At 38.7% G+C, this 27,651-nt stretch overlaps 1 protein-coding gene across 2 annotated transcripts in view; it reads right to left on the reverse strand.

The window, feature by feature from the left end:
* kcna4 (potassium voltage-gated channel, shaker-related subfamily, member 4) overlaps positions 1-24,634 on the reverse strand; it is a 112,605-nt gene extending 87,971 nt beyond the window's left edge. For both annotated transcript variants that reach the window (XM_084108943.1, XM_084108942.1), the window contains exon 1: positions 19,422-24,634. In XM_084108943.1, the coding sequence (XP_083965069.1) occupies positions 20,727-22,736 (2,010 nt within the window). In that variant the 5' untranslated portion in view covers positions 22,737-24,634 and the 3' untranslated portion in view covers positions 19,422-20,726. The remainder of the gene's footprint in view (positions 1-19,421) is intronic.
* Between the last annotated feature and the right edge of the window lie 3,017 nt (positions 24,635-27,651).

The raw sequence follows: 27,651 nt of genomic DNA on the forward strand, positions 1-27,651 counted from the left end.
CTGATAATATTCTGTCTATTACATTAAGTAACGTACGTTTTGTTTATTGAACTGCTGTATCCTACAAAAGCTAGATCACACTCGCAACTGTGCTGTTGGTCTGAACGTCAACACAGCCAGTATCAACACAATTATTATGATACTCAGAAACAACAGCAATCTTGCTTGTGTTATACTACTAAGCCTACATACAGTATATTATAAATATAAATCTGGCCATAACAACAATAACAAAAAATTAACACAAGAGAACCTGTAGGTTTTTCTATAAAAAAAATAAATAAAAAAAATTCCTGATATGACCATCATACACATTAAAACAAAAACAAAATGTCCACAGCAGAAATTCACATCATTTACTGCAGACCTATCCTGAGCAATGAGCAATGCATCGCTCTTTGGCTTGCCTGAATGCCTACATAGCTGCTGTTGTTTTTCTATTTCGTTCTCTCTGACTCTCTCTCTTCTTATCCCTCTTTCCCTCTTGGCTGCCGTCCCTGTAGCAGGCAGAGCATGTAGTAAGTATGTGACAAAGTGTAGCACTGAAACCCTCGGCATTCTGATTTATTGGGGGGTGGGGGGGTGCACAATGGAGGCACATGTGCCTGATGTGCCTCTGAGTCATCTGACTCTATGACAGACCGTCAGTGCGAATTAGCGGCATCCCGCTCACTGTGGCGGGGGCTATGGAACATCATTAAAGCAAAGACGTCCTCCACCCCCCTCAAAACAAGGCACAAATACAACCACATACGACTAAGGCATCTAGACAGAATGCCTCTCTCTGTACGGAATGCCTCTGATCAAGAACATAAGAATGAGAATCGATCAGGGTTACATCAGGGGTCTCTGTGAGACAATGAAGACGGCAACGTGAGGTGCTATGCCCTGTCGAGCAATTATTGAATTTTAATCAGAGGAAGTTTCATTGTGTCTACAGACAGCCTTGAGTTTGACAGCAAATCATTTACAATTAGAGATCGATTTCTTGATTCATCCATCACAAACATCTTTAATTCTATAATCTTGGATGAAGTGGATTAATAATTGGAGAGCTAAAATACGACACATGTAGATAAACTTGTACACTGAATATACGCTGTACTACCTGTAATGTGACACAATACTTTGTATTAAGCTTTTAAAAACCCTTCACTAATTTAGTTGCACAGTGAAGTGTGACCTTGAATATTAAGTGTCCAGGGTAGAAATAAGACTGGAGCGCATATACACTTGTCATGTCAGGCAAACATCTGACTTGAAAATGGGAAGAACAAATGTAGCAAAAAAATGTAGGGTAACACTATAGTTTAGGGTTCAATTCTCGCTATTAACTAGTTGCTTATTAGCATGCTAGGATATTGGCTGTTTATTAGTACTTATAAAGCAGCACATATTAATGCATAAAAAGCATCACATATTATTCTGCATGACCATATCTACATCCCTAATCCTACCCAATACCTAAACTTAACAACTACCTTACTATTAACTATTAACAAGTAGTAATTAGGATTTATTGAGGCAAAAGACATAATTAATAGTGAGAACTGGACCCTAAACTAAAGTGTGACTAAATTTTGTTTAAAAAAAACAAAGAAACTCAGACAATGGAAATAAATTATTAAAAAGTTTAATGAGATTAAGGACCACAAACACAATTATATCTCTTGTGTCTCTTCCACACTAAAGCACAAATCAAAGTGAGTATATACTGTACGTAGCTGTTGTTAAAGGTTTTTTACCAGTATACCCTACTAATAGCAACATCATTTCAAGAAAACTAAATAGTGCATTGCATTCCCCCAGTGGACGAGCAACCAATTTTGCGACAGTGTACGGACGTTTTAGCTCGTACAGGGTTATTAAACTCCATTTTTAGCTGATGCTTCTGGCAGTGTTAACAAACACATTATTGTAACAGAATGGTGACTAAAAAGGGCAATGTTCAGAATGACGTGAAAAAAGGCTTGTCAGTGGTGTTGCTCTGAGGCAGTGTTTATTAATAGATTTAAATTAGGGGAATAGTAAAAATGGATAAAGTCTAACAGATTTAATTGTACACTCTCCCTCTAGCAACAAAACGTTAAAATGTACAAACAGATGTGTGCATGAAATTTACATAAACACTTGAGAGTTGCATGTCCAAATAAGGATGTCACTCTCTGACTAATTCCTAAAATGATGTTTCAATTAAATCATCAAGCTTCAGTTAATTCAGCATTCTCTCTTGGCATCGGACTCAACTTCAAATACCTGAATAAGAAACTTGAAGACACAATTAAGCTTTAGTTTTCATTTAGTATGCATTAATGTAACCTGGTATGCAGTTTGCATTCACCTCAGTTTATGCAAAAGTACATTTACCTATATCAGAAAATATATAATATTTTATATACAAAAAACATTCAGAAGTTTGGGGTCAATATGATATTTTAATGTTTTTCAAAAATACAGTAAAATAGAAATACTGTGAAATATTATTACAATTTTTATTACAATTCTATTTTAATTGTTTTAAAATATAATGTATTCCTCTGATGGCAAAGCTGAATTTTCAGCAGTCTTCAGTGTCACATGATCATTCAGAATCCATTCTAATATGCTGATTTGGGGCTCTTATTTTCAATGTTGATAATAGCTGTGCTGATCAATATTTTTGTGAAAACTGTGGGGGGAAAATCAGGATTCTATGATGAATAGAAAGTTCAAAAATTCAGATTTTATTTGAAATAGTTCATTTTTAACAATGTAAAAGTCTTTACTGTCATTTACAATATATGTGTCCTTGTTGAAAAAATAATCTCTCTCTCTCTCTCAAAAAAAATCTTCCTGATCCCAAACTTTTGAACGATAGTATGTCCAGTACTTTAAGTCTAATTTTCTCTTGCCTAAAGAATAACTAAGAATAAAACACACTTCCACGTAACGCATGTGATCATATAACTGATCTTCATCCAGGATAGGTCAGAGCTTTGTGAGCCAACATGAGTGGTGCTGCTGCGCTTAGACTTTGGTGTCAATGTAACATTGTATATAAGGATGTACAAATAAGGATTACATAACATGTATGTAAGGAAGACCAATAAGTGATCAGTGATCTATGAGACAGCAATTGCATAGTGTCTCTTTCGGACTATAATCATTACCAATCGATCCATTAACCAATTAACATGCAGATGCTGACAGAGATCATGAAGCCAAGAGTGTCTGCTCTTGATTCACACCTCTCTCTATCTGTGATAGATTCGAATGCCAATATGTCTGATCATTCAGAGAATAAATGGATTGTGAGTGATCTAAAGGAGGGACACAAGTGTGCCAGCTGCCTTGCTGCTTCTCTTCACCTGAGAGAAGATTTATTGTTTGCTTTCAACCTCATCAATCACACAGACGTATCTGAAACAGAAATTATTTCAGCAGTCATCCCGTGCCCGTTTTCATCTCTTTTCATGCGCTAGATTTATGCTGCCAATGACCTTCATCCCTATTAGAGGAAGACAGATCTAATGCCTCAGACGGGCTCTGCCTAATGCCAATTATGTCTCGCTGTACAGCCATGAGAAACACGTCTGGCCTTCCAGCATGTGGTGGTACAACGTAAGGCTAACACAGACCGCTACAATGAATATGCCCTGTACCTGTTGGTGCCTGTTGACAAACATGTTAATGATCATTCATTTCATGATTTCTTTCCAAAGCAATTTAAAATACAATGCACATAAGTACATAAGCTGCAAAATGTGAGCCTTTTCGTGAATAACTTAATTTAGGGCCTGTCTCTCACAAAAAAAGCTATTGTATTGATTTAAAAGACTTAGAATAATGAAAACATGGTGCAAGTCGTACAGGTTATTTTTATTTTATTTCTGGAACCCAATGGACATTTAGCTAAATAAATACTTTTGTGTTTCACTGAAAAGAAGTCATACAGTTTCAAATAAAAAATGAATGTGGAGATATTGACACGATTATACATTTTGGGTGAACTATCCCATTAAGTGCCTTGCTCAAGCACAAAGTGATTATAGCTAATGGAACGTGAAATTGGGGTTTGAACTTAAGGTTAAATACTTCAAGGCCACGTCTTTAAATACAGCCCACCTCAAACGGCTAGATGTGTGTGTGTTTTTTAAATCAACGAGCTGGTTATTAAGCTGATAGATGTTAAAAGCAGACTGCAGAACACAACAGAACGTCACAAACAGAAAGGCAATGCCAACACCCAACTTTCTTTAATCATTTCCATACGTAATCAGTCCAAAACCTGCCTTTAAAAGGGAAATGTGTAATTTCTGCACCAAAATAATGACTGTACTAAAACAGATTTGCTAAAAAGTCCACCCCTTAAACACACAGATAGTTCTGCCTCAAATGCATACCATTTAATAATAATAGTAAATTAAAACAAAAAACAACAATGATAAATAATACTTAATTAAAAAATATAAAAAATTTGAGTGATGAAATTTGCACCAACAATGAGTCCATCAACTGTCCATCATTCATCAATTGCAACATATTGGTATTCAAAACCAATGAAACAATAATAATGTATGCTAATGGATTATCAGCTTGCGATTTCAAGCTGTTGCAGCTGAGAGACATTTTTCAGCATTGATTGAAGGTGAGTGGGAGGTCTTGAAAGAGTTTTTATCAGCGTCAGGCATCTTCATCATGCTGTTGCCCAATGCCTGCTGAAGACACCCTCTGCATAACACTTCATTCCCTTGATCAGGCCCCTGCATAACACCTGCACTCAGCAGCCATGTACTTATTTGCAATTCAACAGTCACAGCCTTTGATATTACCTTACAAAGTGAATTTAAAAGCCATTGATTTTTCTCCTGCCCTAGCAGCCTATGATTCAGCTGTCAGTGTCTAAGCTGCACAGTTGTTGGACTTAAAATGCTTTCTCTGCCTCCTCCAAACACAAATTCACATACACGCACTCACACACAAGCATGCACATAAACGCACGTACGTATGCACGAATCAATAATGCTTTACCTGACACTATCTGTTGCAGGAATACTCAGTTCTGTCGTATCCACTGAGGCATAGCGTTATGCATTTCGTGTTTGGTTATTGCAATTTGTGACAGATGAATGAATACTCTCAGGGCTCAAGATGCCATTTACATTAGCAGTCAGGCTAATAAAAATGAATAAAGCGACGGTGGTTGGATCACATGTAGCTGCATATATTGCGGCTACAGAGAACAGTAAAACAAATAAAAGGAATTTTCACATTTCTTATGAAAGAAAGAGAAGAATCCTTAAAGAATGAACATTGGTTTAGGAATTAAAGAGACAAAACTCTGCTATTCTATAAGGCTATATCAATATAGATGTAGACTGCCTTTTAACTTATTATCTAGCAGCAATGTCACTTTTACAGTATGTCAACACAATTTTATGAAATGTCTTGCTTCAAAATCTCAAGCATTAGCTTTACTGTCTGGACAATCCACATTAGATAAAGCCTGCTTCATCTACACGGGTATTTGAAGCAAGAGTATTTCTAGAGTGAGACAAATCTCCCTCACAAGCTCACAATGAGCACAGCAGTCTACTGCCATTTTTCAAGCCTCATCTAAATGAAATCAGGGCAGGTAGGTGGTGGGAGATACAAGCAAGATGTAAAGTGCAATGTCACCAAAGAGAGAACGAATTTTGTGTGACAAGAACTAAACAAGAATATAACGATTTAAGGAAAAAGGAATCCAGCTGTGTCTAAAAGTCAAAGGTAGAAACATTTAAAATAGGTGAATAATTAACATGATCATGACACTTTTATGGAGAATCATTTGTCAAACAAATAATTGTAAATTTAACTGTCTGTTTTGTTCTCATCAGTTACAGTATAGGCCTAAGCTTATTACACATTCACCTGAAGAGGAGTAATTTAATAAAATATATGATTTCCTTACAGGCTTTGCAAACAACGATTGCATTGCACAGGGGTAGATTAACATGAATAATATTTTAGATATTTGAAATGATTCATAATCTTTTATCTTCAGATTCTCCACCTCTGAAATGACTTTCACTTTAGGCTGATATAATAAATCCCCCTTACTCCAACTACCGGGCTTCATTCTGATTTGTAACACCCCTTTCATGGTCCAATCAATTCCTGGAGAACAAAATCAAATCTCACCCTACATTATTTTTTGTCGAGTATTCTGTTTATGATTACAGAAGTGAAATAGGTTGCATTTTTGAGCGCCCATAATAACGCATTACTGAACCATAAGGAAAGACGTAAAATTGGAGATTTTAACACGTTTCTATGATAAAATCCTCTTATTACCGGTTAGAATTAGAATTAAAAATGTACAATTATCGTTGGTACACAAATCAGCCAATTGTGTAATTCTTACAGAAACATACAGAACAAAAAGCACAGTCACAAATCACACACACACAGTGTCACTGTGGTTAACTGTGCTAAGCCGAAGCAAGAGAGTTTGCATTATTTAAGCGACAGGGAGAAACTTGTCAAACTTTACGTGGAAAGAGGGCAGCAGCTGCCATGATGAGCTGTGCTTGGGGATCCAGCCCTCTCTCAGGCAGTAAGGAGCAGGAAAGCACTTAAGTGCTCCACATGTTGCATGCAGCAAAGCCTGAGGGAGTGGCAGAGATATCATGAGCCGAGTCGTTTGTCGCCGCACTGCAATGAATATGGAATCACTATAAACAATACAGGTAACTGAGCGAGAAAACACAGCAAGAGAGACAGAGTGTGAGTGATGGAGGGGGAAAAGATCTGCGTCATATAGGCGGGTTTAAGAAAGTGCCAGAGGGCACAGCTCCCCCAGTGGCCAGTGCTGAAAATGTCTTAATGTTGTGGAATGAGTGTGTGAATAAATTGAAGAAAATGAATTACTGCTGTGGGTAGAATGGTTTAGAAATCTAGCTTTTTCATTCTGTGCCTTTCTGAGAACCATTATGTTTTTTTCCTATATTTATCTTATGACAACAAATCTGCATGTGATACTGTTTCCCTCGATTGTGATTACTCCGCAAAATTATTTATGTCCCTTCAGCTCATTAAAAAGTTCTGTGTAAACATACCTTTCGTATATATATATTGCACTTGTAAGACCTACAAGCTCTCTAGTAAAGTGACTATCAAATAATGATTGGTGTGTGTTTATATATGCACAGTTCTCCAACTCTGATCTTTCAGGACACAGACATCCTGTTTGCTCATAAAGAGATGAGCTCATACAGTGACTGTCGCATCCTGCACATCTTCTAACAGCTTTTCCATAGAATTGCATGTTGTAACACATTTGTGACATTGCTTGCTTTAAGCCACCAACACGGGTATATAATTGTTATTATGAGAGACGGAATTTCACACAGAGACTGGCCAATATTTGATGCCATGAGTGACAAGATCACCTTCACTGTACACTGTAAAAAAAGTTGTTTCAACTTAAAAAAGTAAGTGTTCATGCTGCCTTAAAATGTTAAGTTTAGTCAACTTGAAATGTGAAGTTGTACTAAGTGACAACTTGGATATTTGAGTTGACTAAACTTAAAATTTTAAGGCAGCACAATCACTTGTTTTAAGCTGAAACAATTTTACTGTTTTAGTATGCCACAAATATACATAGTAATTTAATAATTAAATAATTCTATAGTTTTCTAAATTCACTAGGTGTTGGCAGATGGCAAGAAGTTAATTTTGAACACAGAATATATCACTCTTCTGCCGCCTCACAACCCAACTTTTCCCATGCAAGGAGTTGCACTCTCTTTTTTCAAATGTAAATTCATGCTTAATTTCCATTTGATATTTTATCACCATTACACTAAACAAAAAAACAAGACTTATATTCTCATGTTTTTATTAACATACCACTATTTAATCCAGAGGTCTTCAATCCTGCTCCTGGAGGGCCACTGTCCTGCAGAGTTTAGTTCCAACCTGCTTCAGCACACCTGCCTTTGAATATTCAAGCGATTCTGAAGAGCTTGATGAGCTGATTCAGGTGTGTTTGATTATGGTTGGAACTAAACTTTGCAGGACAGTGGCCCTCCAGGAGCAGGATTGAAGACGTCTGATTTAACGGTTAAATTCAAATCAAGCCACATCAAAAGCTCATCAAGCTTATGCCTTTACTAACATTCACTGACTCCTATGAAAAGACCTCTGCACAAAAGTAACTCTGCCTATGCAGCATCATCTAACACATATCATCTAGTTACTGAGCAAAAATGAACAATAAATAAATAAAGCAAGTCTGGCTTCCTCTCTCATTCTCCCTCACATACACACACTTAACTCTGGTGCAAGTACCGTAAAATAGATTTTAGCTCAGGTTTCCATGGCAACATTAACATTTCCGCCCCCCCAAACTAAGACAGCTTTATAGCTATACAGAGGCTGGTAGAGGGTGGGAGAATGGAAAGGAAAGAAAAACTCAACCTCCATTTGTGCACAGAACAACAAGGGGAAAGTCAATCATCTTGCTAGGCCTCATCTGTCTGTCTGTCTGTAACTCTAGAGTGGAGAGGGAAGGAGTCTTATTTGAATAAATATGTAAAGTTTGCAGATACATTTTGGCAGAGACTGCATTCAAGCAATCAAGATAAAATACAATACATTAATTCTAATACATCAATGATTTAATTTAGTGCATTTCTTATTTGTGGGTTGGTTAATCTAGAGTTATTACTTTGTTCTTTTGTAGTTTTAATTATTGTAAACACATCTGGCACTTTCAATAGGAAGAATCAAAAACAATTTCAATACAAAACTCATGGCAGGTGATTGGTTATCATGAAACAGATTTGCAGTAGGCCCCTGTGATGGTCTTCCACAAGCAAATCTGCATGAAATGTTTGGTTAGCAGAACAGCAAATAAAAAGCTCTCTTGAGGAAAAACCATAGATGCTCTCGTACCCACCACAGCAGTACTATAAATAATAATAAAAAAACACATTAGTCTCAGTTTATACTAACAACAGTGTGTCTATCCCACAGAGAAACAGGAAGCGCTGGCTAATTCCTGAGGCCTAGACTGCAGTTTCTCAGCCTGCTCTCTGGGGGCAGCATGACATGCCAATTAAAGCACAGGAAACCCACCAAGATAAACATTCAGAGCAGAATGATCAAAACAATGAAGATTTCCTTGCTCAGCAAGAGGAGAAACTGAGATGGCTGTACAATGAGACAGGATGCGGGGCAAATGCTAGAAGTTGATGGACTATTTATATATGAAAAATGCTGGGTTGTTTTAACCCACTTTTGGGTAAAATATGGAAAAACCCAAATGTTGGATTAAAAATGCAATGTAAAAATTTAACGCAACGGCTGGGTTTGTCCATATTTGACCCAAAATTGGGTTAAAACAACCCAGCATTTTTTAGAGTGGGAGCCATAGACAACATGCTGGAAATGATGGGCCTACTTGTGCAGAAGCATACTGCATTTACAGCTCAGCAGTTTCCATGCTGTATTTCCAAGTGCATGAATGTCAGAAGGTCACTGACTCCCGCTTGGCTTCGCTGTCTACCTATAACCACCAAAAAGAGCAGGAATTACATCAGGGCATAGTCAGTCCCGTTTGTAATTCCTTTCTCCTGATGAGTGTGTATGTGTGCTCTGGATCGGAGATGGTCTATGATGCAGAGCAAGGCCACGTACCTCCCCAGGACACTACAATGTCACATCTTGAAAGATGGTGTCATTTAGAGGTATGGATGGTTGAACAACTTGACAAGGAAGGACAAGAAACTGAATTGTTATACAATTCGATCTAATGCATTTGGGAAATGTCTTTGCAGTGATGCAAATAATAACTCGGGGTATAACGATTAATTTGTTTTACCAATATACCACCAATAACAAGTACATGTAGGTGAGTACAGACCATTGATTTAGTTGGTAAACCAATTCAATGCAATGGCCACTAGTGAAACAAATATTTTATGGAAGCTTGTTTCGGCCACTGAATATTTTTTTTAAGATAATTGTGACTATTTATCTCACAATTCTGATTTTTTTTCCAGAATTACAAGATATAAACTCTCAATTATGAGAAAAAAGTCAGAAATGTGAGATATAAACTCGCAATTGTGAGATTAAAAAGTCAGCACTGCAAATTTATATATCGCATCTGACTTTTTTTCTTGTAATTCTGAGAAAAAAAATAAGAATTGAGAGATATAAATGATCAATTGTGAGAAACTGCAAATTTATATCTGGCATCTATGACTTTTTCTCGTAATTGCGAGTTTATCTATAAAGTCTGAATTGTGAGACAAAAAGTCACATAAATCTTTTGAATTATTTTATTCCGTGACGGAAACAAGCTTCCATAAACAAGTGAATTTAATGTGCACTCAGTAATTTATTGATGCCAATGGTTATCTTGTACTTTATGCTGACCTGGATGCAGGATCACACTAACTTCCATTGTAGAAATGCACTATTCACAGTCAGTGACATAACATTTATTCCACAAGTGTCCAATAACAGTAGGGTTTCCTGGGTAAAAGTTGTAATATTTGGCTAGTCAATATGTCTACCCCCATATAGGGACCCACTGATGTAAAATAGATGATCTTTATATCATGTGAATGTTTAACCTGAACATTAATTTAACCATGAACATACATTTTCAAGCGTAATATTAATTTCTTTGTGTAAAAAAAATTTAATTCAGAAAAAAAATTAGCACAAAATTGATTCTTTAAACTTCATCATCATTATCATTATCTTGAATTATTTGTTGTGTTCCAAGTAGCCTATATTGCTTATTATAAAATGATTTTCCTCTTAAGTTACTTTTGGTGTAATAAATCGTCCTTCTCGGTCTTGGCTAAAATACATTGGGGATCCTATAATCCCCTATAAAAGAATTTTAAATCAAATCGATTTGCTGCCAACTCTAATAACTACATGTATATTACATAAATGCATAGATGGATTAAAATTGAGATATTGAGAATGCGATTCTGAAATCTCTCCAATTCCAGAAATGTTCTAGCACATGCCAAGTTAAATTATGATGATGATATAATGATGTCATGTAGAGGCCTATGCTAGAAATGTCTTTGTTAGAGATTGCCTTCAATATACACTCTCCTTATTTATTACAGTTTATACTTGTTTAAAACTGACAACAACTTTCATCATTTCCAACAGATCTGGCGTGTAGTGAAATTCAGATTTTACAGTTTATCATATTGAGCAGTACTGAAGCATCAGTCATTTTTTCCACAATATCTTGAGAACAGGATTTACTCTGAGCAGAATTCAATTGCATTGCATATCCTATTCCTCCAGCATTATTGCCAGTCTGAAGTGTGTTCTCCAGCATATGTCGGTCAAATGAAAGACAACTCGGGTAACTATTGCTCACAGTACCATACTAAGGAACTACATATGTGACCCTGGACCACAAAACCAGTCTTATGGGTAATTTTTTTAAAATTGAGATTTATACATCATCTGAAAGCTGAATACATAATCTTTCCATTGATGTATGGTTTGTTAGGATAGGACAATATTTGGCCGAGATACAACTATTTGAAAATCTGGAATCTGAGGGTACAGAAAAATCGAAATATTGAGAAAATCGCCTTTAAAGTTGTCCATTTATATTGGCGATAGTGCTGCATCCATTCACAAAAATAAATGTTTTATATATTTAAGGTGGGAAATTTACAAAATATCTTCATGGAACATGATTTTTACTTAATATCCTAATGATTTTTGGCATAAAAGAAAAAGCTATAATTTTGACCCATACAATGTTTTGTTGGCTATTGCCACAAATATACCCGTGCAACATAAGACTGGTTTTGTGATCCAGGGTCACATATAGTCAAAATATAATTTAACACAAAATGGCAGGTCAGCTGGAAGGAACATCCGTTTAATTTCCAATTGAAATGTTATCATTAATTGCATGTTCTCATGCTACACTAATGAAGGAGGCTGTCATAAGACACAGACGTACTACCAATCATTTTCTAAATAGCTTCGGGAGCTTTTGGAATTGTCTTTTGATTACTTTTTCAATCACTTGCTCTTCTACTAGCTGGATGTGAATGCAGATGACAGACATGATGTGCTGGCCTCTGCTAAGGTCATGAAGTTTGTAAGAGCGTCCCATTGCGTGCGTCCCATCTTGGCTCTCTCATCAGAGGGGTCAGTCCTATTAGTACAGACAATGCACCCTGACCCTCTGGGCATAAGCCGTCAGATAAGAGAAACACAACCCAACAAGACAGAACTGCTCAGCAACACACACATCCTGACCTCCAGTGCCCTGCCCTATGGGAGTGTTATTAAACCCCGAAGGGAAGCGTTTTTGTCTATGTGTGTGTGTTTGTGCGTGCCCATGACAAGTCAACCACACAAACAAACATGTCGAGGAGGGATATGCTGACAACTAAAGAACTGAGCTTCAAAAGAACTGAAACTTCCTCATGGAACACAAGCAGGAGAAAAGGAATATTTGTTCAACAAGTCTATTCCTCCACACACTCAGGTGCAGAGTCACTCTGTCTGAATTGAAGGAAAATATGAGTGTATAAAACTCAGCAGACATGACTTGAATGTGAAAGACCCTTTTGTTAGAAGCACTGAATCTTTCCCTGAATCAGCTTTTAGAGCAATGGCGTGAAACTTATTTTCTGTCCTATCAATTAATTTATTACAAAATACATTAAAATGACAAAATCACTAATACAATGACTGGATACATCTATTCTATGACAGGCATGTTTTTATTTCTGTTTTAAAAAGACCCTTTTAAAAACAAAATTGGGTGATACAACTGTCCTGATATCATACTGAAGAAAAAAATCCTTATTAAAAGACAGAAATTCAAGTCATGTGGTGCAACTACATGTATACAGAAACATGAATTTCTATTAGGATATAATAGAAAGGACCCCTGCAGACCCTCATGACTGTGTGTCAAGGCCAATAACTCTCTTAAAATATCACATGATTTGACCTTTGCATGACAAGGCTAATTCTAGTTGTAAAATGTAATGTGATGTAACTACACAAAAACATAATGCTTATATATGCAGTATATATCAAGCGATTAAAATGTTTAATCTAATTAATTACATGATGTGCCTATTAATTAATTGCACATCATATTTGGGCTGAGAAATTACCTCTAAAAGATCATTTAAAGTCAACATTGTGTTAAATGTGAAACACATCAAATTGACATAGACATCAAATTCAACATAGAATTTATTGCATAAACATTTAGGCTACAACGGGCATATTATATTTAGATATATTTACAGACCAAAACAGTTTGGTTACCGACTAGGCATGGGCCGGTTTCCGGTTTTAAGGTATACCGCGGTTTAAAAAAAGTTTTTTTTTTTTTCATTCTGTCACCTGATGGAGTTTTGGTTCCTTGCCACCATCGCCTTTGTCGCATTTGGCTTGATTAGCTGGGGACACTTAATATTCAACAATATTATTGATCTGCCTGCATTGACAGAAATAAATTGGGTGTCCACCATATTTATAATGAAACCATCATATATAAAAATATGATATTAATCATATAATAATTTTATTTATCTGTTACCACTGTAAATCTGTATTAAATTATTGTGGGATCCCATTTGATGCTTTCAGAATTGTATTTTTTTTTTTTTTATAATTTTGTTTTATTTTTAAAATGATCATATGACATTTTATTGTGTAAATACTTTGTGCCTTTTACCCATTCATTCTCATACACGTTCTGTTGCTCCAATGTTCAATAAAAACTTTTCTTTTCTGCAATCATACACTATGGGAGTAGTGAAAAGCAAATGTTTCTTAAGCTGTGCCTTTAGCCCCTTTGTATATTTATTCAATTTTACCAATGTATTTTTAGTTGATAGTTGCACCACATTCATTAAACTGAAGCTTTTCTAGAAAATGGCTCAAAATATATCAAAAACTATATGAAACCAACATGAATACAAATAGTTTTTCTTCCTTTTATAAGATTTTTCCTTTTCTTGATCATGGTCATTGACCCTCTTACTAAACTTTGTCTTAGCTGCAGGACTCTGAATTAAACCAAACCAACTGTACACATGGTGCTATCAAGTCCTGTGATCCTAAAAGCCCATTTTGTACCCCTCTGAGCATGAACATGTACCTCTGTGTCATTAAGATGTTAAACATTGCTCTACACAGAACAAGAAGTAATGCTAATTTGTCAGCTGCAACACACCACCTGTGCTTGGGGCCACACAATGCACTTGACACTAACAACGGTTCAGATGACACTTATGGCTCGTTTCCACCGAGCAGTACGGTACAGTACAGTACGGTACGCAATTATTTCCGTTTCCACTGTAAAAAGTTGTGAATGGTACCAAAATGTACCACTTTTTCGGTACTCTTCCGTTGGGGTACCTATAGGTACAGTGCATACAGTGGTACGGTACCTAAAAGAGTGGAGCTAGACTCACGTTGAACGTTGATTGGTTGACAGAGAATCGTCACTTGCGCGTGCTACAAGGGGAATGACAACATAAGCGATTGGTTGACAGAAAAATTGTCACTTGCAGGGACGTGCACAGGAATTTTGAGGGGCAGTTGCTCTGACCTGAACAGGTTTATGATATACAACTTTGTAAACAGTATACAAAATGTATTAACAATATGTTAAATGTCACCAAAATACACATGAGAAAAAGAGTTCCTCATATTATTGTTTATTGTTTTGTTTTGATTTTTTGTTTTTTTTATTGTTTTAAATTTGAAAAGAAATAATCTGGATTGAATTGACAGATGGGGAAAAACTCGCTTCTAATAAAAAATATATATATATATTTTTTAAAAACGCTTACATTTCGGGAAAAAATACAATCCTTTTTTAACCTTTTGGCTTCCCGTACATTCAGTTGTGCTTCTTGCTCGTATTCAGTTCTGATGGTACGTATGGTAACTGGGCAACTACGCATGATTTGTAGTATGATTGCGTAAAGGGAACAGGAATTCCGGTAGGGAACAGAATCGACTCAAAGAGTATAGAAGTACCTCTATACTCTTTGATCGACTGCTACAGTGGTCGCGTGCAGCGCTGCAGCCACGTAAACAGAGTTTGCCCTTCCCCTACTGACTTTCACTTTCGGTGCCCGAATGGAAGTGAATGAGGCTTTGCGATTTTTTTTTTAATCTAGGCCTACGTGAAATTCTGCATCCATTGTACGATTTTTATTTTATTTTTTCTCGGAAGGGCAACGTGAGTCGAGAAGGGCATATGGGCAGTTGCCCGGGCAACCTGAGCAACCCCCCTGTGCACGTCCCTGGTCACTTGCGCATGCTACAAGGGGAATGACAACATAAGCAGTGCAATTTTTGAATATACAGTTGAAATATAATACTACTGTTATTGTGTCACGAAATGTAGTTTTAAGAGTTTTTCAGGCGAGAATGTAGTTGTTTAAAGCTCAAATCTGTGGTTTATTTATAAAGATTTATGAAAATTTGATCTAGGTTGTGAGATCCATTCCAGGCGATCACCGGGCGCTCTGCGCTCATGTACCCCGCCTGGTACAGCCTTTCCTCGGCTAGTCGTTCTGACGTTTACCACTGACTCTGACGTCTCTGTAGTGGTTAAACATGGGATATAATTCGTCTTGTGTAGACCTAACGGGTGATCTTTGGTCTCGTGAATCTATAATTTGTTCCCTGGCCAATCGTTTTGGCTGAGGGTTAAGTGAAGTTTCATAACTTTATATATTTAGGCTATTTGACTTTACCGTTGTAACGTTAGACTAGAGCACTGACTTTGTATGTTTGACTGAATTGTTTGCTTTCTTTCTTATTGTATAGCTTCTTGTACCTTTTACTTATACTTTTAGGCTATAATGGCAATTATTCATAAAACTGAAATTTAACAAAAAGAGATAGAGTTGAGTTTTGTCATTTTTAACTGTATTACAGTGAAGATGATCAGAGTACAAATGCACATATTGCCTGGACCATAATATGTTTAATATTTTTAAAATTTAAACGAAAAGAGGCAGGGTGGTGTTTTATATTTCGTTTGTTATAAATAACGTTATGCATGCAGTGAATGTTTTATGCATGCATGTTATGTTATTCGCACGAAAATGACGTCGATCGATTCTTTCCGGCATAGGCTACACCACACCTATCAAGTATGGTACTGTTGGCGGTGGAAACGCAAGCCGGATCAGGGTTTACCATCCCGAATCGTACTGTACTGTACCGTACCCTACCGAATGAGCCATTAGCAGCAGAAATAAAAACGTTCTTTTATAAGGTTACACAAGGGTAACTATAGCTTGTGTTTTTCTGCCCACCCAATTTTAACACATGCAGTGCTGTTGTTTATACTGCTCAGATGTACAGGAAGAAGATGAGGGGATTACAGAGTGAAAAATCTGCCATGACAACTCAGTTTCTAATCTATAGTGCTGTTGATTTCCCCATCATCCGCTAAGCCTCAGTGTATATGTGGGTATGGTGATCAAGCCAAGTACAGCTACACTTCTGTGTCATCCGACACACATCACGCACGGCAGCTAATTAATGCCCCGAGTGGAGTGATGCTGATTGCTTTCGGTTGGACTAATGCCACATTATTCTGGCCCTCCACACTGCTCAAATGCCAGTCTTGATATTTACAGAGAGTCAGTGTTATGGGATTGAGTGCTGCTACACTGATCTATCAATATGGCAAACTGTCTGTCATAGTCATGGGTGAGTGATATTAGGAAATCTAGTTTAATATCCATTTACTGTGGCATTGAGCCTGATATTTATGAAGGTGATGTGGGTGAAGGGTTTTACTGATTTATTATACTCTCGCAGACAAGCAAGCACACACATATGGACCTACATTTTAAACAAATAACATGCATTGTGAATGTGAACTGTACAGTCCATTGATCTCGCATGAATTACATTCTGGGTTTTTTCCGTCTCTGACACGTGTGTGATTCTTTGAGTTTTTCTACACAAAAGTGAGGGGGGCTGCCACAAACGGAGGGATATGCTTCCACCCTGTAGTACTTATTTTACAATGGCTGTGAAAGAAGGATAAGAGGGGGCAAATGGAAGGAACAGAGAAAGGAGGAGGAAGACAGATTGAAGACATATTAAGAGAAGATGCCAAATCTTAAAGTCTGAGAAAGAAGCCAACTTTTAGTTTGGTAGGCATTTCACAAATGCAAGACCTGGACAACAGCACAAGAGACTGTTTTCAAAAATATACTTAGAAGTTGAAGCAGATTCAGCTTTTGGACTCATTATCAAAAACATTTAGGCCCAGAGAAACTGCTCAAGATGGGCAACAGTCATTACTTCACAGCCCAAAAATGTTCAGCACTGCAAATAACTGGTGCCGTGAAGTATTGGTGCAATTCAATATGAACTACACCAGCAGAAAATGAAGACACAGAGCTAGTGTAACACCTCTCCACAGGCTATGCAACATTAACCTATAAACGAGTGCTTAATATCCTGGGTTATCATGAATATGAGTGCCTGTGCAGATATGTGCAAAAGTACAGCATGACTCAGCAAGCAGAATCCCATAATGTTTAAGGACTATCAATATATCCTCATTAACTGAATATCTTGTCAGATTTCAACAGTAACCCTAAAGATTTAGTACAAAGACTACTCTCTAACGCTTCTTATTTGCAGTGCAATGGGACAGTCAATACACTCCCATAACAGTGCAAACAATAACACAAAATATGTATCAGAAGACATGAAAAAAGTATATCATATGCACTGAATATCATATACACCACATAAAATGAAAAAAAAAAAATCTTTCTCTGTGTAAGACACAGACAGACAGATCCATAATATGATGCATTTCCAAGTGAAGCAGGATATTTACCAATTAAATGAATATGAACTTGTTAAAATAATTCCTGAGTATAAATATTAGACTATTAAAATGTTAGATTTAAAATGATCTGATAGTCTGTGCGAAGTAAGTGATGTTAAAAAGGAAAGTCATTTCACAGCAAGAGCGAAGCAAAGTTATTGACTTCTGATTAAAGATCATGAAGACTTAGTTTGAAGATGAAGGCCAAGCACCAATGAATTGTTGGTGTTTGGCAGGAATGAGCAGGAAAGAGCAGGAATGTACATTAAAGGGATAGTTCACTCAAATATGGGGTGATTCTGTCATCATTTTCTCACCCTCAAGTTGTTCCAAACCTGTATGAGTTTCTTTCTTCTGCTGAACACAAAAGAAGATATTTTGAAGAAGGTCGGAAACCAAACTGGTGATGGACCCTGTTGACTTCCATAGTATTATTTTTTTCCAATACTATGGAAGTCAATGGGGTCCATCAACTGTTTGGTTACCCATATTCTTCAAAATATCTTCTTTTGTGTTCAGCAGAAGAAAGAAACTCATACAGGTTTGGAACAACTTGAGGGTGAGTAAATGATGACAGAATTTTCATTTTTGGGTGAACTACCCCTTTCAGAATATAAATATGTTTCAGTGTTAAAATATTTGCATAACTATAAACGCATTAAGTCATAAAGACAGCAATAGTATGCTTAAAATATATATTTTACTTAAAGACAGAGAACACTGCCTGTAATTTAATGTCATTATATAACATTATCAGTAGTGCATCTACTATTAATACTCACTACTGAAAAGGGACACTGTACATTGTGTGCATAGTTTATAGAGGTGACAGCATTAACAGCTTATAAATGCCAGTTGTCTGTTACTTTTTCTTCTAACAGTTTCTTGTAATAAGCCCACAAGGCACTAGATTAGCATGCAGAAACGCAAGGCACTTGTGATAATCTAATATATATATATATATATATATATATATATATATATATATATATATATATATATATATATATATATATAATGTGCATATTTTATAAAAGTAATCGTGTTGTGAAGTGAGAGATGGGCAGGCCGAAGGAGGCCATAGTTATCTCCCTGTAGCGTGTGCTAAGAGTATGTCTTATTAATGACAAAATATCGGTTTACTGGGGATTAAATGGCAATTATCTTGTCTACAAAAAGATGGTAACAGCTATTATGACATCAGAAAATGAAGCTCGGAACACTTAATGAGCAATGGGATATTTGGATTCCAAGGAAACACAGCACGGTTACTCGTCTCTTTGACAATAAGGCCCTTGTTGCTAAGCAATCCAAGGCATTGTTGATATATTATTATAAAGCGAGAAAACATGAAATCTGAAGTCGCATGCATGCTGAGATGACGTGGAACACCTGTTCCTAGCCCTGACAGACAACTAGTAGGTCCACGCAGATGCGTAAACACCTGAGCACATGCGTAAACATCTGGATGCCGTGTAACACTGAGCGTGAATAATGACAATATAATTGCTGTGTGACTAAACAATTTCTTAACACAGAAAACGCTTACCTGGGTTCTGCGATTCACTGCGCATGCTCAGTGGTAATCGTGCACTCCAATAGGATGAGTATTCGCTGTGCAAGAAGTCCACCAAGTTCATGTTCCCTTCAGTGCAGTACATTTCCGTCAGCATTTTTATAAAGGGATGCATTGTCATTTGGTAAAGGGATGAAGACAAATAGTTGCATGAAGCATTCCCTTGAAATATACTCCCATGACAGTAACTTGAAAACATTGGCCAAACTGATCCTTCAAGCCATGGTGTCGCTGACTATGTTGTACAAGGTGTTGTGAGACGATGTGAAACGGTTATTTTGGCCTAAGTATTCCAAAATGTGACTCTGATGCTTAGAGAAAAAAAAAAAAAAAGAAACCTTGATTGCGTTATGATGTTTTAAATATTGTGCTAATGAACACAAACTAACATGATCGATTGGTTTTTCAATACTCACAAAAGGGACTGTTACAATGACTCTTCAGTCACCGTGGACAATGTACAAATAACCACAACAGGGGTGTGCTAAAGGGGTTTTTACCAGTGTAGTACTGAATACTGCCATGCGGACACACGTTTGCCATAATGGGATTTAAGATAGCATTGCCTTAAGTTAGGCTACAACATGCTGCTTTCCAATTATGTATAATAATTTAAATTGGCTAAGTTAAAATAAGTCATTACTATTAACTGAATTGGTTCTCAACAGTTAAGATTGCAGCGTATGTTTACTATTATTTCGAAATAATTAATAGGCTAATGCAATTTTTTATTAGGCTAGTCGTTTTTCGATGTCCTCCCTCTCTACCTCAGTGTTACATCCGTTTCTTTCCTCTGCATTAAACTGGGAGACTATAACATAATTGATGATAGTGCAAACGATTTAAACGTTATTGCATAATAGCATTAGATAAGAACTCGACTCTTTTCCCTACAATTACTTACAAATGTAACTCATAAAGTGCCTATGCAAGTTCCTTGTTGTTGTCTTCATTAATGAACCGGGAGACGTTTAGTTCTGTCAACTGAACTGAACATGTGGGCAGATAGAGACACCTCTCTCCACTTCACGTAAAGCTGGTGATTTTTGCGTTGCCTGTCACGTGATTACAGGGTATGTTTCTCTACAAAAGTAGCCACATTGCAAAAAATGTTTCAGCTCAGGTCCAGAACTTAATGAGTGTGTTTTGTGTGTTAGCGCACGCGCGTAGGCTACTGTAGGCTATATGTCTTCAAGTTGTGCATGTGTGCTGTTAACTGATTCATTTGTGCAGTCATCTTCATGAAAACCTCCCGAGGAGGTTATCGTTCTTCCATTATCATACATCTGTCTGTAGGGTTCGTGAATGTGAACTGTTTTTTCCGCCTATGTCAGTACCGTTCCCTCTGCTAGGGCTCTGCGTGTCACCCCCACACAGAGATTCTGTCACGCCCTCCTCCATCTCCATATACTCAGCTGCCTTGTCGCCCAAAGACGACCCCGATTGGGACCCTTTGCATTTTCTTAGGAAATCCGTAAAATACGGGCAGCCCGGCGGTGGTTGTTCCACAACGGGTGTCTGGTCCTCGTTATCAGTCTCCCGGTGGTAGAAGTAGTTGAAGTTGGACACGATGACAGGGACTGGAAGCGCAATGGTCAGGACACCGGCAATGGCGCACAGCGAGCCCACGATTTTACCCCCGACCGTGATGGGCTTCATGTCCCCGTAGCCCACCGTGGTCATGGTCACTACAGCCCACCAGAACGCGTCTGGGATGCTGGTGAACTGTGACGAGGGCTCGTCTGCCTCAGCGAAGAACACCGCGCTGGAGAACAGGATGACACCGATGACGAGGAAGAAGATGAGCAGCGCCAGCTCTCGCATGCTCGCGCGCAAAGTGTGCCCGAGGATCTGGAGACCTTTTGAGTGTCGAGACAGTTTGAAGATCCTGAACACGCGGACGAGACGTATTATTCTCAAGATCGCGAAACTCATTGCCTGTTGCCCGTTCTCTTCATGTTGAGCTAGGTCTGTGCCGAGAGTTATGAAATAAGGCAAAATAGAGACGATGTCTATGGTGTTCATAACGTTTTTAAAGAAATCAGCTTTACTGGGGCTCGCAAAGAAGCGCACGATTATCTCGAACGAAAACCAAATGATGCACACCGTCTCAACGATGAAAAAGGGGTCGTTGAATGGCGTAAATCCATTGTCTGCCTGTGTGGAGTTTTTACCTGGGCTGTGGAATTCTTTGTCGTCCCTGAATTCTGGCAATGTTTCCAAACAAAAAATGACTATGGATATGACGATGACCAACACTGACACGACCGCGATCCCCCTGGCTGCACTTGAACTCTCCGGGTACTCAAAGAGCAGCCAGATCTGACGTTTGAACTCGTCCTCGGGCAGCGGCTTCTCTTCCTCCTTCACGAAGCCCTCATCCTCGCGAAACTTGAGCATTGCCTCTTCCCCGAGTTCATAGAACTTGACCTCCTCGGAAAAGATGTCAAACGGCACATTGGCGGGTCTCTTTAAACGCCCCCCTGACTGGTAGAAGTATAGAATGGCATCGAAGCTCGGTCGATTCCTGTCAAAGAAGTATTCGTTACGCAGAGGATCGAAGTACCTGATTCTTTTCTCAGGGTCCCCCAGGAGAGTGTCCGGGAACTGGGCGAGAGTCTTCAGCTGAGTTTCAAACTTCAAGCCCGACACGTTGATGAAAACTCTCTCGCAGCAGCCGTACTCATTGTAAACATTTTCGTAGCCTGACTGAGGACGTCTGTCCGTTAACGAAACCGTCTCCTCTTCATCATGATCCATGATATAGACAAAACTCGACCTCTTGATTCCCTTGTCCTCCTCTTCCTCCTCGCCCTCCGCCTCGTCCTCCTCGATCATGACGTCCTCCTCAGATCCTAGGAGCGCCAACTCTGACTGGCGTAGATCCCCGCCGAGTGCCGCGCGGTTCCGTCTCCAGCGCGCGACGCCTCTTTCCTTTTTTCTCTCTCTGAGAAGTTGCTGTGGTTGCTCGTGGTGTTGCTGCTGCTGCTGTTGCGGCTGTTGCGATGAGGAGGTGGAGGAGGAGGAGGAGGAGGAGGGGCGCGAGGCGGTCCCGGCGCTACTGTTGTTGGCATTCGTTGAAGAGGCGGTGCGACTCTGATGCGGGTGGTTCTGGGGATGGCCACTCGACCCACCTCCCTCTCCGACCGTTCCAGCGTCAGCTGCCGCCGCTGCGCGAGACTGTCTCTCCCTCTCGCGCTCTCTCTCCCGTGCGCGAGCCTGGGCATATCCATAGGGCAGGTGGGTGTTGCAGCCCCCGCTGTCCGCGCCCACCATAGCAAATTCCATCTTCTCAAACTACGAAGTGTTCAGAATGATGGAAAACAGGCGGAAGAAAGAGGCTGAACAAAAGACGAGTTCAGCAAGTTCATAAATGCACTTGACTGGCACTGTAGGTCCGTTACCTTCGGAAGTGCTTTAAGGTCTTTCAGTGCACTTTCACTTATTGTAATTGGACTTTACAATTGTAGCGAAGCGACGTGCTTCTGGTGACATCATCATTATCATCCTCATCATCATGAGAAAAATGTGTCCAACAGTTCTAGAATCCATGTGCGTAGCGCGCGCGCGCCTTATCCAAAGAGAAACTGAATGGAGGAGAGAGAGCGGCTCTTTTCCGTTAACTGAGGTGCTCGGTCTCCGTAGAGACTTTATTCGCCTATGAAATCTCTGGTTCCCATCTTCGCTGTGGGAGGGAGGGGTGGGGTGTAGGTTTGTTCCGTCCTCTGCCCCTTCAGTGGATACGAACGAATCACTAAATCCGCTTGACACCAGCAACAGCTGCAAAGAAAAGAAAAACGTGTTGTAAAAGGCAAACTGCACATCATAATGTAGCCGAGGCAGACTGTGATGGATATGCTTATGAGCAAGACAATTTTAAATAGTAATCAGGAACAAAGGCATAAGTCAATATTCTTGTGCTACATAATAATAATAATAATAATAATATGGCGCACCCTTATGGTAACAGACCAGCCAAGGAAACAGAAAACAACGCGTGATATTACTGATCCAAAATCCCTTGACAATTAATTATAAACAGTCGTCGCACGAAATTTATCAGCTATCATGCACTCCACCTTCCATTATTCGAGCCACTTACGTAGAAAATGATTTGAGGACGTCTTCACAGCTTCCACCCTTCATATAACAAGCTAGAGATGGCTGAAGATGTAAATCCCAGGTTTGTCCAAATTTCCCTCTTGCTCAGGGAATCCAGATATTCCTCGACGTAGCCAAAAGCAGAACATGACACCTTAACAGTCAGGTGTTATCGCATTCGAGGGATGACAGCTTTGGCCACGGCTCGCCGTTGGGTCTTTATTCAACAGGATCTCTCATCACCTGCCAATCTCCCCCTCCCCAAAAAACATGCACCCCTGCATTTAAGCCTGGACTCACACTCACCAAAAAGCAGGTGCTGCTATACCAAGAGCATGCTGCGTGGCTTGATAAATCACACGAGCGGCGTGAGAATCGAGATGTATCAAAGTTTTAGGATGCCATGTGAAATAGCCTTAGGTAAGTATGCGCAGCGCGCATCTGTCTGCCGCTCAGTCTCGCCCGTTGACCATTGTGCTCGTGTTATTGGGGAGCTGAGCTCCGCCGCGAGAGGCACGTTTACGCAGCGCGCAGAGCTCGATCGCCCCTCAGTGGCTGTGGCAGGCCACTGCGCGCGATCCGGTGTGCTGCAGTTCTCAAACTTCGACAGCCCCTTGTGCATCTGTTGACATCCAGTTAATCGCAACTGCCTACCCGAGAGACTGCTGCAGAGCACGAGCTGCACACACTAAGCAGCCTGTGTGTGGCTCTGTCAAAAATTGCCACATACACTTTCTGTCACGGCCTGTTTGTGTATAGTCATCGTTTGGAAAAAAAGATAAGAATGTAAACATAGCATAAAAAAGACTTATGTGATTGTGTCGTGAGGGCTCTGCAGTTCCACTCTTCCACGGCCCATTAAACAAGCAGGAGTTTATACAAAGAGCATACATAAAAGATTCACCTCCCTTATCTTAGCACAAACTAAGGTCCGGGGACCTCGAAGGGACGAAAAGGGGGTGCTACAGGATCCACTGAAAACTGGAGGAGAAAAAAATGTGTCAATTAAACATGTTTAACTTAATATTTTTTAAACACATTTATCAGATTTTGAAATGATTACTGTTCTTAATAAACAGCAGATGCATGAGATTAATCACTGGGTTTTTTGTTTTGGTTTGTTTTAAAATAACACCTAAATCTACATACTTTGAATTGAAAATGTGTTTCTTAAGAATTGTACATCTAACATGTCTTTAGCGAGTATCGCTAAAAGATGCTGTCAACTTATTGGAAAGTAGTTTTTTCCAGATAATATTTATATCAATTTGTTTTTGCAATTAGTACAATGGAAATATAATGACCAATTAATTATTTTTTTTTATTTTTATTTTTTTGGATCTTGGCATTAAAAGGTTTGAAAACACCTGGTTTAGCCCTCAGTCATGCAGAATGATGGCACTGTAAAACTACACAAAAAAACATGACAATCAAGATTTAGACAAAATGTTAATGCTTCAAACTGATGTTTGTATGAAAGCAAAATGCAAATGATTATTCCCACTACGCCACCTGCCTGTTTCTCCCGGCACACTAATTTATAACAGAGAGCTTTAGAAAACCAGTATCTTCAGCAGCAGCACTGTGTTTAAGCCATGGGTGCTTTATTTATCACCTGAAAGCAAATATTTTACCTTGCAAACCAAGGAAATGCTCAACAAAAACCAGGTCTGTCGTAGAGTGCATGGGAAATGTGTGCTATCAGAATGATCGGGCTGTTTGATCCAGCTCATTAGTAATGCAGCAGACATTGTGTTTGCTCTTGGTTTCCATTGACCAAACTTTACAATCTTAACAACTGTGCATTGACATCTTGCTGTTTTATTATTCAAATACCCTACCTCACTAATGAAATGCAGGAGCTTGTATGGCCTTAGCTCATGTTTTGGTCTATGCTTGTCAATTCTGTATAGGCTATAGAACCTGCATCTGGCACTATACAGAATAAAAGGGGGCAGTATTTCACAAGACAGAATTTTGTCGTTGTACTATTCATGGGCAAACACAGGATGGCTGCTTTTTATGTGTAGAGAGTAAAGATTCTGAATGTAGGTTGTGGGTGTGCGATTGGATAATGGCTTATAGTTATTAGAGTAATGGTGCTGAATGCATTGTAAGCCAGAAATGCGGTCTTGAATATGACTGTGGCACCAGTAATAATTACATTGAGACCTGAGTAAATGTGAGAATTACTAAGTCAGGCAGCAGGATTTTGGATGCACTGATAGGAGTGAAAAGGCAGGCCACTGCGCGTGAACCGGTGTGCTGCAGTTCTCAAACTTCGACAGCCCCTTGTGCATCTGTTGACATTCAGTTAATCGCAACTGCCTACCCGAGGGACTGCTGCAGAGCACGAGCTGCACACACAGATAGGAGTGAAAAGACAGATTGTCTTATTTGGATGGGTCACTTGTCGCCGCATGATAAATGAAGGTCATTGGGTCATCTTGGATAATTTCCAAGATTTGTGCAAATCAGGAGTCAATGACTGTACAACCTTCAAAAGTGATGGAAAGAGACTGGGGGCGAACATGGCTGAAAGAAAAAAGCTTAGTTTTGTCAAGGTTGAGCTGGAGCTGAAAAGACAAAGAGACAGACTGAGATCTGTAAAAGAAAATGAACAGAATCAAAATGAAAATTCAGAACACTATAAACTTTTAAACAGATATTGGTCAAGGCAATAAAGGTTAGGCCTGCAGCTATATGAAATGAATGCTAGATATTTTCTCAAAAATGTCTCTGTAATAGAACAGTATTCTTGCATTCATTCCATATAGCTGCAGGCCAAACCATTATATATATAGTACAGTATTTGTCAGGCATGATTGCAATAATCGCACAATGATGAGGAATATAAACAAAAACAGTCTTTAAAAAATCCAACAGGAACATGAAGGAGATAACAGGAATAATAACATCGCACAACCACGTAATACAACAAACACACCAAACAAAGAACTGGGAGAACTGAAGGTTTGAAAACACAAGGGAGGATAATCAACAGAACAAGGAACAGGTGTGTAACTAAATTAACAACCTAACAATGGCACAGGCAAAACAGGAACAGGAAAAAAGAAACCAAAACACAATGAAACTATAACTAAACATAACTCTGACAATATTGGGGTCAGTAAGAATTTTTGAAATATTTTTAAAGTATCTTATTCTGCTGTTATACTGTAAAAACACTAATATTGTGAAATATTACCATTTAAAATAACAGTTGTCCATTTTATTAGGATTATGATTAATAGAAAGTAAAAAAAAAAAAAAAGAAATTGTTTGAAAAAGAAATTAAATATTATATTAAAAATCTAAAATTGATAAAATCATCATGGCATGGCTTGGCTTCGCGAACGATTTAGGAAGGACATCCACGTCTTCTACAGGCACGATGGTGGCTGACGAGGCCTATGCGGGACAGGCAGGTCCTGCCACAACGACTGCAGGTAAAGGTCTGGTCCAGGATGGGTGCTGAGGGGACACGGTTCTTCCTTCTTCTCCTTATGTCCTCCATACTGGCCCTGTGGGTATCCTCAAAGAGGGAGGTGGCCTGATGGACTGTGCGCCGCCAGGAGTCGCGATCAGCTGCTTGTGTTGCCCACTGACGGTGATCGATGCAGCGAGCAGTGAGGGACTTCTTCAGGGAGTCTTTGTACCGCTTTCGTGGTGCCCCGATGTTGCGGTAGCCAGAAGACAGTTCCCCGTACAGCACGATCTTAGGTAGGCGGTGGTTCTCCATCCTGGAGAGTGGGCAGCACAACAGCTTTGTATACACTGACCTTTGTGTCTTTTTTGAGGTTGTTGTTGTTCCAGACACATCCGTATAGTACAAGTATACACATAATAAAGTATTTACATTAATAATTTATATATTGTAGTCTTTATATTGTTATTATATTAGGCTTAACAATTAACAATTCCTTTACTACAAGCTAATGAAACAAGCTAATGAAATAATTGTGTTAATGAATGGTGAATGAATAGTGACAATGAATGAAGAACTTACTATTTGTAGCCTATTAATATATTAACAATGTAGAGACTACAATATAAAAACTATATGAATAAACTATAAACTAATAGTTTGTTAATGATTTGT

The sequence above is a fragment of the Abramis brama genome (genome assembly GCF_963993115.1).
Source record: "Abramis brama genome assembly, chromosome: 3".
NCBI lineage: Eukaryota > Metazoa > Chordata > Actinopteri > Cypriniformes > Leuciscidae > Abramis > Abramis brama.